The sequence below is a fragment of the Gymnoscopelus braueri genome (genome assembly GCF_963280865.1).
Source record: "Gymnoscopelus braueri genome assembly, chromosome: 17".
Lineage (NCBI taxonomy): Eukaryota > Metazoa > Chordata > Actinopteri > Myctophiformes > Myctophidae > Gymnoscopelus > Gymnoscopelus braueri.
In genome coordinates, this window is record NC_137617.1 from 29,900,256 (window position 1) to 29,921,202 (window position 20,947).

General features: G+C 45.8%; 1 protein-coding gene across 1 annotated transcript in view; it reads right to left on the minus strand.

The window, feature by feature from the left end:
* myo1d (myosin 1D) overlaps positions 1-20,947 on the minus strand; it is a 147,138-nt gene that overhangs the window by 102,005 nt on the left and 24,186 nt on the right. The window contains exons 3-11 of the mRNA XM_080455315.1: positions 20,817-20,910; positions 10,221-10,386; positions 8,789-8,842; positions 8,581-8,676; positions 6,206-6,322; positions 5,332-5,535; positions 4,234-4,379; positions 4,009-4,123; positions 3,308-3,478 (exon numbers count right to left, since the gene is read on the minus strand). Coding sequence (XP_080311441.1) covers positions 3,308-3,478; positions 4,009-4,123; positions 4,234-4,379; positions 5,332-5,535; positions 6,206-6,322; positions 8,581-8,676; positions 8,789-8,842; positions 10,221-10,386; positions 20,817-20,910 — 1,163 coding nt within the window. The remainder of the gene's footprint in view (positions 1-3,307; positions 3,479-4,008; positions 4,124-4,233; positions 4,380-5,331; positions 5,536-6,205; positions 6,323-8,580; positions 8,677-8,788; positions 8,843-10,220; positions 10,387-20,816; positions 20,911-20,947) is intronic.

A 20,947-nucleotide genomic window follows, 5' to 3' on the forward strand; every position in this document is an offset into this window, starting at 1 on the left:
TAAGCTATCAGTGCTAACAAAAACATTCATTCATGCCAGGATCAGAGATATATAGGGTTTTTACATTAGCCGTGTGCTATGCATGCTATCTGCAGTAGTCAGCTGGAGAATGACCTACTCAGGCACAGTGAGCAGGCCTGCCACCCAGGCAGTGTGGGTACAGATACCTGTACCTCTCTATACTAAGCTGGAACACACATGACAGGCTCAGGCAGACAGCAAACCATCCTTACAACCAGAGAGGCTTAGCTGTGATTATTAGAGCAGCCCAAACACATATGTACAGTACACTTTCCCTCTCTCTCGCACACACACACACACACACACACACACACACACACACACACACACACACACACACACACACACACACACACACACACACACACACACACACACACACACACACACACACACACACACACACACACACACACACACACACACACACACACACAGGTACCCTCAGGTGTGTGTAATAACATTCCATTGGGAATCAGACAAGTTAGAATTAAAATTAGAGTTTCTCTTTTGGTTATGCTTTGATTTTTATTGATTGTCTTACATGTAATTTCAATTTCCAATATGTATTATTGTATTTTTAGTTTTTATGTTTGTGAAACACAATCTTATTTTTGAAAAGAGCTATATAAATAAAGTTTATCATTATATTATCCTACTATAAATGCACGAAATCTCTGCGTGTGTGCGTGTCTATAGTTCCCTCATCTTGAGAACCGTCCTAACATGCTACTGTTGCCTGGCAACAACACCAAAAAAGAGTTAGGTTAGAAAAGAACCATGGTTGATATTACTTATTAACAAAATTAACTAAATAAGTTTGAGGAAGGAGCAGTAGAGATGTGTGCCTTCAACCCGAAGGAGGTGGGAGGGGGAGGACTATTGAGAGAAATCTTCTGGTTTAACCACTTAAACCCTACTAGAAAAAAAAGCGACGTTCGGCCCCTTCTTACGTGAAAGCCCCTCCGTACCCCCCAATACTGCCGGAGCTCCTCTCAACTGTCCCCGTCACCTTTGAGTGTAATCTATATTGATTGTGTTTATTGTATACATGTTGGCACAGTTTTATTTATGAAAAGCCACATTTTCACCCAGAACAGGGATGCCAAAGGTTCATGTGGTAGACCTCCATGAAACGTAAAAATCCTCAGTGTTCATTTAACTCTGAGTGTACAAGTGGAAACCAAAATGGACCCATGGTGCATTATTACATGTGTACACTCTCAGGGCTTGCTGTGTGTACACACAGCTCCTTGAACTAAAGAGGTTCAGGTCAGAGAGCAGCAGAGGGAGAGAGGCCAGGGATGGCTTATTGGTGATGTGGGTGATCAGGAGAGCTGCTCAGATCAATACAACCCACTAGCCTGGTATCCAGCCTGCTTCGCTACGTTCGGCGGATTTTTTTTTCTCTCTTCGCTTATCAGTCTGGAAAGCCTCCCATTGGAAGGTTTTGCAGAACTACACTGGAACTACATATGTTACGTTGGGCAACGTCGTATGTTACGTTGGGCAACGTCGTTGCTGATTGGATGTTGTTCAAACGAATGACGAATCACAACGATCACACTGTTTTTTTGGTCCCGCCCCGCACCACAGACCAATCAGAAGCCACGTTAGGTTTCGAAGCTTTTGGCATGTCCCGCCTCCCTTGGAGATAGGAGGCTTTCCAGACTGATAAGCGAAGAGAGAAAAAAAAATCCGCCGAACGTAGCGAAGCAGGCTGGATACCAGGCTAACAACCCACAGCATACATACCGTACTATCATCCCGACCTATTTTCTGTTTTATTATACTACCTACAGTATCTGTTCTCATTTCCTCCCACTCAGTTTTATTTTGGGCATCTCTGATGGGGAACATCAACACTGTCGTCTTATTCAGTATGTATGTATGTATGTATGTATGTATGTATGTATGTATGTATGTATGTATGTATGTATGCATGTATGCATGTATGCATGCATGTATGTATGCATGCATGTATGCATATATATGTGCATATATATATATATATATATATATATATATATATATATATATATATATATATATATATATATATATATATATATATATACACACACACACACACAGACAGACAGACAGACAGACAGAAAGACATCTTGTTGCCAGGAAACGTGAATAGATTTTTTTTTACAACGTGCTAGAGACTGTTGCTCTCACTCTCTCTCTCTCTCTGTCTTTAGATCACTTGATCAATCACGCTCCCATCGTTCTCTCAGGTTGCTCTCCCTCCGTGCAACACCCATTCCAGCACAGTAAAGTCGATCAGCTTCAAAAGCTCCCATTGGCTGCCAGTGACATCACCTGGGGCAAAGTGTTGAGTCAGACACAACCGGCGCTCATTTCTCTGAAAGGCTGTCGCCATCTTGTGTCCACACAGAGAAATGCACCATCTCTCTGTGTGGATAGTGGACACTGACTGGACACAAAAAAAAGGGGTTGAGCGGTAAATTGGCTTACAACACAGTCTGGCTGTACACAGACCATTAAAGTCAATTAGGCTGTAAATCATCCTAGATTGAGCTGATAATTAAAACTAACTGGATTGGGCTCGTTCTCTTCCTCTGATGCTTAATGGTTTGTGATGGTTTCAGCTGCCCCCAGCTGTGCTCAGGTTACTGCTGTATCACGGCCTTCATTAATTCAGTTAGCTTCTTCTGGTTGGTCACACACATTGCTCATTTGTCTACTCTATTGTAAAATAAGGCCCTGTGTTCTCATTTTACACATTTGTTGTGTTTGATTAGATTTCATTCTGTTTCAAGCAATGTTCAGATAATCCTTCATTCTTCTTAATGATGATGTTTATGGAATGTTGTTGGGGTGTTCATTATTAAATTGGGATTTAATAATAGATAAAATTAAATAAAATTTAATAGGGTTCAATTCCCTGGCCGGATCATACCAAAGACTATAAAAATGGGACACAATGTCTCCCTGCTTGGCACTCAGCATCAAGGCTTGGATTGGGAGTAAGTACCTGCGACATACAAAGTACTAGCGTCATGTCCAGGGTGTGTACTTGTACACCAAGCTGCTTCACACTACAGAAACAGGAGACAGGCTCCTACCCTATGGGCCACATTGGCTACTACTTACAGTTCCAAAACATACATATGTACGCACGCACGCACGCACGCACGCACGCACGCACGCACGCACGCACGCACGCACGCACGCACGCACGCACGCACGCACGCACGCACGCACGCACGCACGCACAGACACAGACACAGACACAGACACAGACACAGACACGCACCTTGCGGCTGGAGTAATGTGCATGTTTTGCCAGCTTGCTGTTGAGACCCTGCAGGAAAACTTCATCAGTGACTTTGCCGACATTCATGCAGGCCTCGTCCAGCACAGAGAATATCCCCTTGTGCTGTTGTTCCACCAGATCTATGATGATCTGATTGTTGAAGAAATCAATCTGATAACACAGGAGAAGGGGGGGTGAAAAGACAACACGGCGAGTGGGTGAGTTGTATATAACAGAATGTATAAGCAGATGGGGTCAAGCAGATGGAACAAAATATAAATCACAAAGTGATTTATATTTTCAAATGCTTAACTTATACTCTGTTGTACAAGGGTGTCCTGCACCGAATATAGACGATCTACAAGCTCACAACAAGTTGCATCGCAATAGTTGTGAGCTTGTAGATTGGCAATATTGGGCGCAGCACAGTGTCGTATGACTAAGCGTATCCATGAAATCTGTTGAGGCGGATTTATAAGGCAATGAATTCAAATTCAAAAATCACACATAGTAAAATCCTCAAACACTGTGCGCGTACAAATGTACCCAAATGAACTTGTAAGGCTTTAAAAGCAATGTGTTAGATGAGTTTAGTGCCAGTGGATCAAGTGCTACAATAAACATGGGTTTTTCAGTGGAATAATTCCCCACTTTTTTATGTCAAGAGAGTAAATGGGTGGAACCAAAAGTTTCCTGCGTACATGTTTCCAGGGGATGCCTTCTCTTTGGTACTCCTCCTGTTCCTGTTTCAGCACCAGCTGGATGAAGAGCTGCTGCAGTTTCTCGTTGCAGTAGTTGATGCAGAACTGCTCAAAGCTGCAGCAGAGGGAGTGAGCATGCTTATGAATGGATGCATAACACGTAACACTTTTCCGGCAAAACAAAAATCTGGCATTTCTGTCTTCTGGCATCAATCTATCACTGACCTGTTGTTTTGGAAGATCTCAAAGCCATAGATGTCCAGCACCCCGATGACTGTGTTCTTCCCATGGACTCTGGCATCGTAATTTTTTACCTCGATGATGTCATTGATACGGCCCACGATCCAGCAAAACAAACGCTCATACATGGCCTGGGGATGAAAATTTCTTGTTAAATGTGCTCAGCATTCATTATTGCCTTTGCCCAAAGATATTATATAGGATCAAAATGAATATCTAAAAGACCAGTAAGAGTTGCTTACAGCACTGCATCAATCGTATTGGGGTAATGTGCCTTGCTCAAGGGTACAAGGGAGTCGATAGAGGAATGTTATTGAATGGTCATCAGATTTAGAAATGAAATTGAATTTCAGATTTTTCCTAATATTATTGTTCTTCTAAACCATTAGGTGTATGCTGATTTTACTATATAAAGTTTCGGAATTATGTTTTTGATAATATTATGATCAGAAACATAATTACTAGGGGTGTGCCGATATATCGTCCCGCGATATATCGCGATACGTTTTCGTGACGATATGTATCGTTTTGAGAAAAAAAAATATCGGGTCAGGTGTCACACTATTGCCCTATTTGGATTCAAAACGGCTATTGTAGCTGAAAAGCTACAAGTTCGCATATCTGAATAATGCAAAAACAGAATTATTTGTTTGCATTTGCTTTTTTTCTCCCCCATATATTTTTCACAATAAAAAAAGTGCGCATCGTATCGAATCGAAATCGTATCGAAGTTGTGAGCCAAATATCGTATCGTATCGTTTGGTGAAATTAGTGTATCGGCACACCCCTAATAATTACGGAACTTTATATATTCATACTATGCAGCAGTTTAACCCCCAAGCAGAGGCCACTCGGGTCAGTTAAAAGGACAAATGTTAATTGCATTCCTACACTCTCTTCTGCCTCTGCCTGTGTGACTCATGCTTGAATAAATCAGTGTGAATCACTGTAAAAAATATTACTGAGCACAAAGCAAACAGTCACAACTCAGCCTGGACAGTCTGGACAAAGAATGAATAGGTTTCTCTGGTTGAATGAAGTGAATGAAAAGCCATTATCAGTGAATCAGCTAGTGACAGTAACCTTGGCTAATGCGTCTCGTCCATAGCTGGCCTCCTGGAGCGTGTGCTGTTTGTCAATGACATCTCTGCCCGTTGCCACGGTGCGGTAGAGCAGAGCCTTCTCCACGTTTTCCTCCTTGGTGGACAGCAGCTCCGCAATCACGGACACCACCTTGGAATTCTCGATCAGTATCACATCTCCGTCCACTCCGAACGTCAGGTTCCCCTGAGAGAGCGAGAGAGAGAGAGAGAGAGAGAGAGAGAGGGAGAGAAAGAGAGTTTGGGATTAAACGATAGAGAAACACAGTGGCACAACAAGGTCAGGAAGGCTTGGTGTCAAATACAGAAAAGAGACAAAAATGTATCCCTGATTTTCGATAGTTACAACAACGTAACAACGTTTTGACTATGTTATGAGCCCACTAAGCCACTCGGACATAGTAACCAGTTTACCTTCTACAAGTATTATGTAACAGACAGGTTGAGTCTGCAGTCCAGTAAGCACAAAGGTGAGCGTTAGAAGAAATATGAAAATATTGAAAATGCAAAAACATATATTATATAAACTATATTTTCAGTGGCCACAATACAGTATAGCGGAGAAACCACCAGTGTACAATATACTGATCATGACTGACAGACATACTAGGGCTGGGCGATATGGACAAAATACTGAATATCACAATATACGTTTTAGAAAATATAAAAGAGGAGTGATCTAGCGATAAAAATCTGGAAAATACATGACTATTGATATTGCCATATCACAATATACAAATTCCCATATGATATCTAGTCTTATATCACGATATTGACATAATATCGATATATTGTCCAGCCCAGATCCATACTGGGATCTGGCCAGTTGGAACTTGGATGGTATTATCAGGTAGTACCAGATGTAGGATGGTTGCCAGGATCTTGTAAACGGTCTGGATCTCATCTCCTGTGAAGCCTATCACTTTCATGGCGTCGGCCACGGCTTTGAATTCTGCACCATCATTAATGGAAGACTATACAGGAAGAGAGAGACACACGTACAGTAGAGAGAGAGGAAAAAAAAGAGTAGAACGAACGTTAACCACATTCAACCTGGTGTCCCTATAACATTTTCACACATTTTAATGTCAAACATATTGCAGATCTACAAGCTCACATTGTGAATCGAAGATAGTCTACAGTTAACCACTTGTGGTGGTTAACAGTGAGTGAATGTCGAGTGAGTGAATGTCATTTGTGTCAAATGAAATGTCAACGTCCCGCATTGCCTGATCCTGTTCCCATTAAAACCAAATGTATTTCTGTCTGACATCATGTCCTGCTTAGATTTGTTGCATTTTAGGATTAAAATGTGAAACATTTTGTCCTCACATGTGGGAGAATGTCAACTACAAACAATAAAAGAAGAAGAAGAAAAAAAGCTTTTTTTTTTTTTTTTTTTTTTTTAAATTTGACCCAAAGACCAAGGAGATATGATTGTTTAAAGATCTACACTCCCATCCACTTCCTTGTTAACTTAAAACTTAAAAATTCTGTATCTCGGCTCCTGAGTACTTTTTTTTTAAAATGAAAAATCTCTGGCAGTGGGCAAACGCGGCCAGCAATAATTGTGGCAGTGAATGAGTTAATGAATAATGCCCTGGTTCAGAAGCGAAACGTTCCGACAATAAAAACATAGGGGCCGCCATGGCACACAATGTTCAAACCGCCACTTCAGCTGTTTGGACCACGTGTGTGCGTGCGTGCGTGTGTGTTAGAGAGTGTGTGTTCCATGACGTCAGCTTGTTTTGTTGTTGTTAAGTGGTTTGCTTCTTACTCATTAAGCTCCCAGCGAGAGGCGGCAGAACACTGCAGATGTCTTAATATGACAAGGAGCGGTGAGAATTAAACAGTCCCCAATTTTAGAACACACACACACACACACACACACACACAATCATGTAACCTAAAGATGCTGATCTATGAAATGCTGACATAATTCTTTAGCCCTGTTAATTGACCTACAAAACATTTAAAGTATTTGCCTCACATAATGCTGTTGAGTGCATGCCAGGCCAGAGAAAGTAAACCCCAGCTGTAAACAACAGTGAAAAGAACAATAAACAGAGCACATCTGTGAGCCATGTGTGGTTATTACATTCGTCTCTCTCTCTCTCTCAATACATTTTAAAGATGTGTTTATTTTATGACATTGTTTCAGATAGGTCAGCGTAGACAGACAGGAAACCAAGGGCAGAGAGAGGAGAGAGACACGCAAGATAAGATAGGTTTGGACTCGAACACGGGTCTCCATACATCTCCATATTTCAACCTTTTGTGTTTTTTTTCGCAAAATGAATGCCCTACTTGATCAGACTACAGGGTCACACAACAGCATCAAATGTGGCAGACCTGCAAGCTCGAGCTTGCACATCTGCTAGTTCTGCTGTTTTTAATTTGACGATAATTGCACATTTATTTTGAATTAAAAAAAGTCCTCCAAAAATAGCTAAAATATCTGATCAACAAACGAGTAAAAAAAAAGAACAGAAAACTGGCTGACAGAAATAACTTGTTTTCCCCCTGTTACAAGCAGGAATTGTGTGGAGAGAGAAGTACTGTAAGTGAAAATGGTTAAACAAAAACATAATGATTGATTGACGCTTAACTTAAAGTTTTCTTTTTGTAGCTTTGGTAGCCCAAGTGTTGGCCGCCATATCACGGTATTACAATATCAAAAATCCAAGACGATGTCTAGTCTCATATCATGATATCGATATATTGCTCAGCCATACTAGAGAAGTCCTGCCTTGTATGTATCCTCAACTGTTGCCAAAAGGAAATTCCATCCTGAGAAACAAAACATGGAATGCATTGTTGTGCACAGAGCGTGCTCACCACATTATTTCAATGTAAGTGGAATTGAGTTGTTTGGTTTGACAAGCAGGTGACCCAGGTTCAAATCCAGATGGTGACACAGGTGGCTCGTGCGGGATCTGCTACATTCGGGGTGAATGTCACAGACTAGCCCTGCTTGTGGCCCAGATGCTTAATATCACCATTAACCATGGGGGATCCCTTTTAGTATACGCATGTCTGATTTCCCATGCAGGAGACCAGGGTTCCATTACAGGTGGTGCATTACAGCAAGTAACTTCAACATCAAATCCTAGAATTTATACCGTACATGATGTTATGAGCAGTGATAGCCAAATAGGTTAAAGTCAACATAGAAACAAATAGACAACATAGGCTGAATGCCCTGTTTGCTACATGTGTACCTACAGCCTACCTTGATCTGACCTCCAACTTTGATGTAAGTGTAGACTGTTGGATCCTTCTTGATGTGCAGAGAACGTAGGAGGGACTCAGGACCTCCTCTCAGCAGCTGTAGAGAACCAACCAACCACACACAAAGATTACTTTATTATCATTACTTAATTACTAAACCTACAAAATACAACACACACACACACACAAAATTACACACACCCGCTCACCTGGTAAAATGAGTGAAAACTTCTCTCCCCCTCCTGCTGGATAATGACCCTAGACTGCAGATGTGGAAGAAGCAGTCACAGATCAGATTTTATACTTTTAGAAGTATATGTTTATGACAAACTTTCTAAATAAAGCAGAAACACCCTAGGAAATAAATATAAATCTACATTGGCAAATCAACAATCAGGACATAATGTCTTGTACAAAATGGGTTGAAAATGCCTCAGCATTCATGTTGTGCCCTGTCACTAGTGTCGTTAGCCAAATTCCAATTTCTGCCTCCTCCGCACTCAGTCCTACAGCGTGACCCGGATTTGGTTTTGATTTGCTTTTGGAGGAGCTGAGAGCGAGGCTAGAGGAGAATCTCCAAGTCGCTTGGAGCAAGATCTGGCAAGGGTACATCAAGTGTATCCTTCAGACACTTTCATGTCTCCTTTGCAGAAGTGTTGAGTGACTATCTCTTTTGTTATTGGATACTACAGTGGACCACCTCCTCTGGCTATGGTATGGGAACTACGTTGTCTAGGAGATGGATTCAAAAGCTGTGGACTTCAAAGGGATGATTTAGAGCAAAAAAAATCGTATTCTAATGTGAAGATATTGCAGTGCATGCATGCATGCGTGCGTGCGTGCGTGTATGTGTGTGTGTGTGTGTATGGAAAAGGTCAGAGAGTTAAAGTTGACCCTTGACTAAACTGGAAGAGATGCGCCAATGCGCTAAATATCTCTGAATAACGGTGACCAAAGATACTGAAGCAGTCCATTTTTATTGTAGCACCGTCAGTTGCAAGTTTGAGTCTAACCAATCTGGAAACCCATTCGGTAAAAAGAAAATGGAAACAATATTTTTTCCCCTTTGTTTTTGTCTCTGGGGGCACCACCTCCTTTTTTTGTGTAAAACAGGAACTCGGTTTGGCTCCTCCCCTTTCTTAGTCCACTTCCTCCCGGGTGTTTCTGTGTTTATTCCTACTAACAACAACATTAGCCTACATGTTTAAGGCAGTGGTGAGAGATTAAGAGGTAAGCGTCTAACTGACTATTGTAGGTTTGTAGTTTGTTGTACAGTGTTCATGTCTGTATTTGTATTAATAAAACGTAGTCCACTCCCCCTCTGTATTGCTCTGTTCTTTTTCACGAATTGCACCCTCATTATAAAGGTTTGAGCATATGATTTGTTGTGTATGGGGATGGGAGAATGCATGTCAATCAGCTCAATTCCTCAGCATATTAGGAAGGAATACAGCATCCAATACAACAGAAATTTGAGTAACTGGATTTGGCTACTCACACCTAATCTTCACCTCCTCGCTCGAAGGCGGGACTAAAGCGCGAGTGGAGGATCCTAGGATGGAAGTTAGAGTATTGGAATTTGGCTATTGAGATGTTTTCCTAACCAGCTCAGAGGCCAGCTAGGTGTCTGGCACCCCCTACCTTCTCCAGCAGGTAGTTGCTGATGTGGCCACCGATCGGGTCTCCCTTGAAGTCAAAGTTGATATCCATGTACTTGCCGAAGCGGCTGGAGTTGTCGTTGCGGTTGGTTTTGGCGTTGCCGAAGGCCTCCAGAACACAGTTGGATTTGAGCAGCATGTTCTTCACTCTGAGGGTAGTACATCAAGGGGTAAATACGATGGGTTGAAAGGTACCGTGGGGTGAGGGGTACACAGGGAGAGATGTGTCCCTGAACCAGGAGATGGTGCAGTGGCTATGATCACCTTGTCTCTATACCTGTGCAGGCTTCACTGTCTGCAAAATCCGGAGTGTCTTAAGGTTAATAATAATATATGCTATGTCTTACAATGAATAGCAAAAGTAGCCAATCTACAAGCTCACAATGTGTAGCCCTACGTTGTGAGCATGTAGATGGCTACTTTAGCTATTTTTGAAAATTCTTTAAACATCTTTGAAAAATGTGGGTGAAAGTCGTTACATTAACTGTGTTGCAGTCAATGTTGCAGTGTTGCAGTCAAAGTCATCTTTTGCAGTGCTAGTTATAAACCGACAAAAGACCACGGGATGGCTAGTCTGTCACTTCTGGTCCATTTAACAATATCGTTTCTCTCTGATGAAAGAGGGATGACATTGAAGGCTAAATATATATGGGTACAGTCTGAGATGGCAAGTGCTCAGTTTATTTGAATATGGACTTTATGGAATCAGGCAATGCAAAATGTAGCATGAAGCCTGCTGACACAATCCTCCATTATGTAGAGTTCTGTCTAGATAAAAGGCTTACTGACTTACTGACACAGCTGGCTTTCAGCAACCTGTTTTTCACAGTGACCAGGGGATTCCGGTTCATTCTGCTGGTGCTAACAGCTCCCCTGAGGCCCATTAACAGAGACTGAACCCTTAGATGTGCTAGTGATACCTAAACCACACCAGTAATAAACAATATATTGGGCACACAGGGCAGAAGCTGAGATTTACTGCAGAAAAAGTTAAACTATTCAAATGTAGCCCTCCTTCAACAATCTCTGCCAAGAGAGCACACATTACACCCATTTTAAAGTCCTTGCGTCGGTTGCCTGTTAGTTATAGAATTGATTTTAACATCCTTTTATTGGTTATTAAATCACTAAATGGAAATGCACCTGCCTACTTATCAGCGGTGCTGTATAGGTGTGTGCCCAGCGAGAACCTTAGATGCTGACAAAGGTCTCATAATTGTTCCAAAGTCTAGTACAAGAGGGTATGGAGAAGCAGCTTTTTATTGTTGTCTGAGCCTTCGGAACAGCCTGCTGGAGCATCCACGGGGCTCTGAATGTGTGGAGATTTTAAAAAGTATTTAAATGTGTTTAACTTACCATTCTTTTTTTTTCTGTGAAGTGCATTGAGTTGCACATAAAATGTGCTATATAAATTATTATTGATTGATTGATTGATTGATTGATTGATGTCATTTATGGCTTTAACAAAATATTTGTGTTACTTCTATCTTTGACTACTGCAAGTTCTGTATCTGCTCATCATAATAATATTTGATGAAGTTGGGCATCAAGATCAAAGACTTCTTAAATACACTCACACACACACACACACACACACACACACACACACACACACACACACACACACACACACACACACACACACACACACACACACACACACACACACACACACACACACACACACACACACACACACACACACACACACACACACACACACACACACACACACACAAACTGTGGTCTGTAGGGAGATAATATTGTTTGATATTGCAGTTGACGGGAATCTGCTTTACAACATCCCTGTTCAACAGGCCACAGAAGCTACGTACAAAGAAAAAGTACAATAAAAATCTGCAGAGTTGAATGAACTCGTCAGATCAGGTAATTAGTAGAATATATGTGCAGAATATACGGTATATGTGTTCTAACCCTGTGAGGCTGGCTCCTAGAACAGGACCGTCCATTCATTTTTACATGGACACCAAAAGTTCCCAAAAGTGTTTCATATAATGTAAAGCCACACCTGATTTTCCTTCCCAATATTAGAAGAATCCTGATGCAATCCCATCCTGTCCTAATCTATCCAATCCTACTGTTTGAGCCACCATTCGTGTCTTCAAAGCAATAGTGGAAGGAGACGGTGGCAAGGCTGTTCCATATGGTCAGATATGTATTCTGCAGTTTGTACTCATTCATTACTATTTTATCTGCAAAGCTGCAGACATTTTCCCAGCATCAACACAGCTAACTCTGAGCTACACAGTAAATTCCTCAGTGTTAATTTATCCATGTGTAACTCTGAGCGTGTACAAATGTAAACAAATAGACCCGTACAAGCTCAGACTTAAATGAAAACTGAGGATTTTACAGTGTACATTCCACTTCCACCAATGCCATATTTTCGTTCGTTGTAGATACAGTTCATGACATTTTCATTAAATATTTATTCAACCACAACACCACATTCATGACCATACAGGGATTTTAGCCTCTACCTAACAGGAACACACCCAGTCTATTATTAGTGGCAATAATGTCTGGTTGACTATTAACGCCATCTGACAATGAACTGAGCTTTCAACAGGCTCTATGCATAACTGTAGTCCCACGATTCCAGAAGGTGGCATAGCCTTTCCTGTTCCGGTTCTTTTACCCGTAGCTTCGTTTGATTGGCTCGGCAGCAGATTACCAACCAAAAACATATATGGTGCCCACGGTCCACTCTGAACTTGGTAAATCTGCATTTAGCTTCTGTGGCCCTACCACATGGAATGCCCTGCAGAATACATTGAGGTTAACCACTCTAGTACCCTTGAGTCATTTTAGAACCCTGGTGACCAAACAGGTCACCACAATATGTCTTTTTTTTTTTAAATTGGTTTTAAATTTGTCTTGGTTTCTTGTCAATTCTCCGTAACATACTCACTATGGGATATCACCGCCCCCTGGCGTTGATGCAGAGCTACATACCATAAACTCCCGGGCCATTCATTGGCTGAGAAGGGTATGTCACGTGTCCGGTAGACCGGAAGAGGTATAAAACCTCTTGCGTGACGTGGCTCATCCTCTTTCGCTTCTCTGCATGGCAGATGCAACAGCTGAAGACATACCTTAATAATAACAAACGTGATCAGGACAGAAACCAGCTTTAGCCCACTCGGTGGTACTTGTACTAACCAACGGGTTTTCCTCCTATTAAAAAAAGTTTTATTATTTCCGCTCCCGCGGCTATCTTCTCTTTCTTTCTTTAAAGTACTGCTAAAGCAAGTTTTCCTCCTTTGAGTTTTCCGCGCTCTTAGCCTTGCGGTTGAAAGCTAACAGGTTAGCTCGAGATGGAGGTTCCACGTCCCTGCGTATTGCTGCTCTGCCGCTTGATGATCGCCGGGGATGACCCTCGTGGTTTCTGCATCTAGTGCCTCGGTCTCTACGGGGCCGGGGCATTTCCAAGATGCACCGGGACGCTGCGAGGGCTGCGCTGTTCTCCACGCTGCACCTCGATAGCCGCTTAGCCAGGGCAGCGCCCTGGCTGCGGGAGGCAGCGACGTCTCGTCCCCGGTCGTCGCGGATCCAGCAACACGGCCCAGGGAACGTGGGTGGTGGGGCCCACCGCGTGCGCTCACAGTCCACAATGGGCCCTCCGGCAGTCCCGGCTGCGAGCGGCGTTAGCCCCCGCTCGCAGCACCTCCAGGCTGCTACACAAGCCGTGCTACGCAGCACTGCAGCAGCCGCTAGCACCGTGTCTGGGAGAACCACCCAGGTGCAACTACCTAGCGGCACTTCCTCCCCCTCTTCCCAGCCGTCTACTCCGCTGCCACAGCAAGCGTACCGGGCCAGCGGTGCGTCGCCAGGAGACAACGAAGGGGCTCCGGCGACGGCGGCATAGGCGAGGGGAGAACGAGGCAGAAGCTCGTGAGTGAGTTAGCCCAGACTAGCTACGTTAGCTGCTTCGCTAGGTTAACGTCGCCTTAGTCAGGCAGTGTTTTGTTGGCTTAACACCCATGCAACAGGTTTTTAACAGCGTTGTCCTAGCCTAGCTTGCCTCGCTAGGATAGCACCAGCTTGTTAGCCTTCTCACTCTGTGTATCGAGCAAACCTCGGGGGCTTCTGAAGACCTTACTCGATGGACGGCTCCTCGACTGCCAGAAGGCCATGTTTAATGAAAACGAATGTGTGTTTAAAAGTACAAATTTTTTTCTGCCAAAGAAATAAATGTGTTACATGTTACAAACGATCTCGTTCTTTCACGTGGCTTGAGTGCAGCGGAGCAGTGGAGTCCCCTACCGCGGGCTTCTCTGCTCCAATGCTCTCTGTATATAAGCCCATAATGTCTGTGATGCCCGAACTCCGGTATCCCGGACATTGATGGGCTAATATCTGTGCATGTAATGTAAATGTATCAACGTTCTCAATTACATAAGCCCACACTGTCTAGAACACCCGAGTCCCGGTGTTCTAGACATTGTTGGATAACATCTGAAAGAGCAGCGGAGCAATGGAGTCCCCTGCGGGCGGGCTTCTCTGCTCCAATGCTCTCTGTGTATAAGTCCACAATGTCTGTGATGCCCGAACTCCGGTATCCCAGACATTGATGGGATGATATCCGTGCATGTAATGTATCAACGTTCTCAATTACATAAGCCCACACTGTCTAGAACACCCGAGTTTCGATGTTCTAGACATTGTTGGATAAAATCTGTGCATGTTCTTGGATCATATGAAGGTAATATAAAAACCCACATCACCCCTGTCCGCCAGAGGGCGCAAATGCGCCAGTGGAATGGGGTCACGCCGGTTTTTGCCTTCCGTCCCACAGGAAGTGCTCACGCACCACTGTGAACCGGAAGTACTTCGGTCAGACATGACCCCTTGGCCGTACCGCCTCATGTTTTGCAGGCCACGTTCGCCTTTAACGAGCGACAAAGCATCCCCTACGGGGAGGAAGGTTTTGTCGCCTCACGGGCTTCCGTCCCACAGGAAGTGCCCACGCACCACTGTGAACCGGAAGTACTTCGGCCACGTTCGCCTTTGACGAGCGACAAAGCATCCCCTACGGGGAGGAAGGTTTTGTCGCCTCACAGGCTTCCGTCCCACAGGAAGTGCCCACGCACCACTGTGAACCGGAAGTACTTCGGTCAGACATGACCCCTTGGCCGTACCGCCTCACGTTCGCCGCTGGAGGGCGACAAAGCACCTCCTAGGGAGGACGACTTTGTCGACAAGATGGCGGCGGCCAGAGTAAGTTAGGAAGAGAGTAATGACAGTAGCGTCGATCCCATTGTGAGAATGGAATGCGGAAGTGCTCTGTCTACGTCAATGAGATAGTTCCAATGTTGGAACTATAGCCCATAGAGGCCCGCTTTGCGGCGAGATCGAAGCGTGACGTTACTCTCTCTTCTACACTCTGGCGACGGCCAAGGTAGGATTAATCATTGATATATATATAGTTTTCACTGTATATATCTTTGGGCTTAATTCTGACGCCGGGGTTTTTCCCCGTGGCCAGTCTCGTGACTCCTCCGAGTCCTCCGTTGGCCCGAGGGTTAGCACCGCCGGCGGCAGTGGCAGCGTCACTGGTCCCCATGGCAACGGTCCCCATGGCATCGCTCCCACTCTCCGAGCGGCCGGTGACGTCATCGTCCAAGCCACTCGCTCGGTGTGTGAAGCAATGGAGGTTTGCAAGCCGAATGCTTAGGTATTGCTCACAATACTAAGGGGTTTCAGGCTGCATTTCTCCACAAATCCCCCGTGACAGAAAAAGTATTGTTTTCCCGTGCAAGGGGCCCAGCAGCCAATACTCTGAGGGAGGAAGTTTCCTTCCTCTTGAGCATGGGCGCTATTAAAGGATTACTTCCGATACTTCTGTTTACTATCCCAGTACATCAGCGTTACACTGTGTGTGTACAGGGTTTTTCAGTACAGCAGTGACACACTGTGATTGTACTGATCAACTCCCCTGATCCGCAACAACACATTGTGGTTGTACTGGTGTGTTTTCCACGTGCTCTTATGCATATAATCTCCTATGTCGGACACGGTGTCCGTCCGGAGCCTTTGGGCTCAGACGAGAGGGCGACGGCCAAGGTAGGCTTACTTCGGACGGCCCCGTTTGTCAGAGTGACAGCGCCGTTGGTTTCCATGGAAACAGACAGGCTGCGCTGGCGGACAAACCGGATGCTGACGTCAGGCAAGGTCCCCGTGACCGGTCACGTGACCCCGCCGGGTCCTAACGGACCGTTAGTACCTCTACTGCCTGGGGCGGTCACCTCAGGGTTAGCACCGCTGGCGGCAGTGGCAGCGTCGCGGGTCCCCATGGCAACGCACACAGGGTTAGCGCTGCTAGCACCAGTAGTAGCGTCTTTGGTCCCCATGGCGACGCACACACAAGAAACCGGTTCCCTTGGAAACGGATCTCAACGTTTCTTGGCCCATGGTGATTTAGCCTTGACTAGCTTGTTAGCTGCTAGGTTTGCAGAACCTCCAGTCAGGCTACTGTTGCTTCGATTGGCGGCTAACTGGCCTCACTAACAACCACACATTGCAGTGTGGTTTTTTGGTGCAGCGCATAGCCAGCCCCGCTAAAGCAACACCACGGTGGCCACCTTCCACCGCTACCCTTCCACGGTCTCTAACGGCCCGCATGTGCGGGTCCGCTGGATCACGTGGCGACATCACCGGTCCAGTTGGAAACGTGTGCGTTGTCCGCACTGGGTGACATCAGAGCCCCTCCTGACTCGCTTGCTGAGGCAGCTTGTTGGAGAGTTTGCAGTCCGGAACTGTTTTACTATCCCGGTACTTCAGTGGTACACTGTGTGTGTAGGGGTTTTTTCAGTACAGCAGTGACACACTGTGGTTGTACTGGTCAGCTCCCCTGATCAACAACAACACACTGTGGTTGTACTGGTGTATGACCCTCTCTGCGGACGGTGCGTTAAGGAGATGGGTGGACCAGCATTGTTTTCAATGCTTATTTCCACGTTCCTTTCTATCCACCACAGTCAGGAGGTGGCGCGGCACACAGACGTGGCCGTTTCCCCACTTGACGTCGAGGGGTTTTTTCACGTCACCGTCCGTCGAGCGTCTTGGTCCCGTCTCAGCAGACCACCTTCATAGGGGGTCTCGCTGGGCTAGACCAGGCTCACGGCGCGTCTGTCCCGGGCGGGATAGACAGCGTTTCGGCCTAGGGTCTTCTCGCGTGAGGCGACAAGTCGCATACAGGCTATGCGTGCAGGCGACGGGTCTCATGACTTCGGCCTTACACCTGTTTCGTTTGGACAAGCCCCACGTGTGACCTTTTTTCCCCGGAGGTGGATGTGGGCTCTTGGAGCCCCGTCCACCTGAGGTTGTCATGTCCTGATCGGAACCGACAACACCACGACCGTGTGCTATGCCAAAAAGCAGGGAGGCCTGGCCTCTCCAGTGTTGGACAGGCTAGCTGGCGATCTGACGCTGTGGTGCGACGCGCGCCTTACGTCAACCAGAGCCTCACAGGTACCGGGCCTCCTGAACAGTGGAGCGACTCTGTTGTCCAGGGGCGTTTTTTGGTACGCAGATTGGCCTCTCCTCCGGAGATAACAAGCCAGATCTGGGCCAGGTTGGCCGACTGAACTGCTTTATGCATTCCCGTCACGGGAGTTGGTCCTCTCAACTTGTCAGACTCCACGGACTGTCAGTGCCACTGGTGGCACTGGCGTGGGGCGCATGGAGGTTAGGAATAATCCTCTCCTCTACAACGAGCCCTGGGCCCTCCCCCCGATCAGAGATCTGCTACGGCAGGCAGGGGTCGGGATTTTCCACAAGCAACCTCAGGACCTAGACCGGTGGGCTTGGCCCGTGAGGGGGAGACCTTGACTTCTTATGGCCTGCCCCCTGTGGTGGTAGCTACCATCCAGGGGGCGAGGGCCCTTTCCACGAGGTCTGCGTACGACGACAGGTGGAACCTGTTCGTGTCATGGTGTCTGGGTCAGTCACCGCCGGTTGAGGCCTTCCGGGCCTCGGTACGCAGCATCCTCATGTTCTTGCAGGACAAATTGAACCAAGGTCTGGTTTTCTCGACGGTTAAGGTGTACCAGGCGGCCATTTCCGCTTGTCACGTGGGTTTCGATGACATGACGGTTGGCCGACATCCGCTGGTGCGTAGTTTTATGAACGGTGCCAGGCGGGCCAGGCCGGTCTCTAGGCCTCTGTTCCCGGCCTGGGACCTGGCGGTGGTGCTGGGGGCGCTTTGCCTCCCACCGTTCGAGCCTTTTCACTCGATCTGGAGATCGTTAGTCTCGAAACGGTTCTTGTGGTTGTTTTCACTACAGCTACACGGGTCAGCGACATACATGCGCTCTCAGTAAGTTCGGAGTGCATGAGGTTCTTGGGAGACGACAGCAGGGTTTGGTTAAGCCCAACATGGCGTTTGTTCCCAAGAACGGAATGGTGACCCAGACACCGGTTGAGCTGATAGTTTTTCATCCGCCTCCTTTCGCTTCGGCAGAGGATAGGCGGCTGCACTGTCTCTGCCCAGTGAGGGCGTTGAAGCTCTACTGCCAGAGGACGGCGGTCGGCCGGTCGTCGTCGCAACTTTTTGTCTCCTTCGGCCCAGATGGTCGGAGGAAGGCAGTGACTAAGGCGACGCTTTCTAGATGGAGTGTGGATGCCATTTAGGCTGGCCTACGTCAGTAGTGGCGCTCCAGTTCCAGAAGGACTGAAGGCTCACTCTACTAGAGGCGTGGCTACTTCCTGGGCCCTCTCCAGGGAAATGTCGGTCCAGGAGGTGTGCGCGGCCGCAAACTGGTCGTCTCCATCGACTTTTGCGGCTTTCTACAGCCTGGATGTGGCAGCGGCGTCAGTGGCGCACGCTGTACTGGGCATAGCGGCTGTCTCTAGTTAGGGTGGGGGAGGTTAGGCAGGTCTTTTGTGTAACCCGCCTTTGTTCCCTTCTCTACCTTCCTTCTCTTGAGTCCCCTCGGAACCACCGTTGGTAGGTTTCCAGGGGAGGAGGCCCTGTTTCCTTGTTTTCACTTATGGGTCAGACTTGTGTCTGTTCATTAGATGAATAGGCAGACTTGGTCTGTCAGGGTCCTTTTCTTTCAATTATATACCGCACCCCGGCCCGGAGGGCTGGGGCGCCCGTGAGGCCGAAGGTCACGTCCAGGGGGACGGGGCCTTATGGCTAGGGGGCGTGCGGACCTGAGATTCGGTATGGCTATAAGCCCCAGGGGGGTTTATGTATCCCATAGTGAGTATGTTACGGAGAATTGACAAGAAACTCAGGGTTACGGATGTAACCCCGGTTTCTTTAGAATTCGGAGTAACATACTCACCTAACACCCCTGTTTGTGTGCATCTGCATGCAGGAAGCGTGTTAAAGAGGATGAGCCACGTCACGCAAGAGGTTTTATACCTCTTCCGGTCTACCGGACACGTGACATACCCTTCTCAGCCAATGAATGGCCCGGGAGTTTATGGTATGTAGCTCTGCATCAACGCCAGGGGGCGGTGATATCCCATAGTGAGTATGTTACTCCGAATTCTAAAGAAACCGGGGTTACATCCGTAACCCTGAGTTTCTTATCTGTAACTTTTATATTTCACATGCATGCCTTTTATTTCCTAAATTGTAATTTATTTTCAACAGTGATGTTGTTGAATGCATTGTATTACTCAATGACACTGCAAATGAGTTTAACTACTCAGTGTAATTTCGAGAATAAATAAAATGAAAACATATGGCAGCTTCATGTGTTTCTGGTTCAAATATGTTGCCGACTAGTGCAGTTATGCACAGAGCCTATTGGCAGTGTTAGTTCGTGACTTATGATTGTGTTTATCTTTAGCCTGACATGATAAGTTATCTATAGCAACCTATCTATAGCAACCTATAAAATGTTTCAAACTTAAGGAATATCAGTCCCAAAGGCTTCCTGTCTACAGCACTGTGATGATGAGTCATCTACGCTTTGGTTCTGTTGAACTACATTTGGTGCATGTGGTGGATCACCGCAGGGAGAAGACCAGCAATTTGGACATTTTTAAAGGGACGAAAAGGTTATGAATCTCTGCCCTGCACTGTGGATTCTGCACTGTGTTTCTGTGGCACTTTCTTTTTGTGTTGCTTTTTATAACTGAATGACCGTGGCTAGATCGGTAATAATTGTGTCACAGTTCACACAATCATAGAGATCAGTGCGCCAGAGTGCAGCTACAGTCAAAACACACACACACACACACACACAAGTCCGTAAATACACAATATTTTCGAGCTGCGTTCGCTTCCAGCGTTCGCGCGTCTTACTTGTGTTTAAAACATGTTCTTCTCTCTTTCTATCTCATACAACACATATTGTTGTATTGCTAAATTACCTTACACATGAAATGTGTAAGGTAATTTTGACTGGTATTACTATCTTTGTGGGGATTTTGAAGGATGGTAAAAATACATGGTAAATGCACACATGCAGGCGCCTGCGTGCACACACACACGTGCCTCCTTATTCCCTTGTACCCCTCCTGACCGAAACCAATCTCTCCCCTGTGTGTATAGAATCAACAATGTGTTCATGTTTTAATACCGATAAGAGTGTCTCACCTTTCAACTTCAGCCCTCTGATTAGGATTGGTGATAGCAGCGATGTATTGCATGATGTACTTGCTGGCTTCCGTCTTCCCTGCCCCACTTTCTCCTGCAATAAGAAACACAGTGTTATCCACTCCATTGCT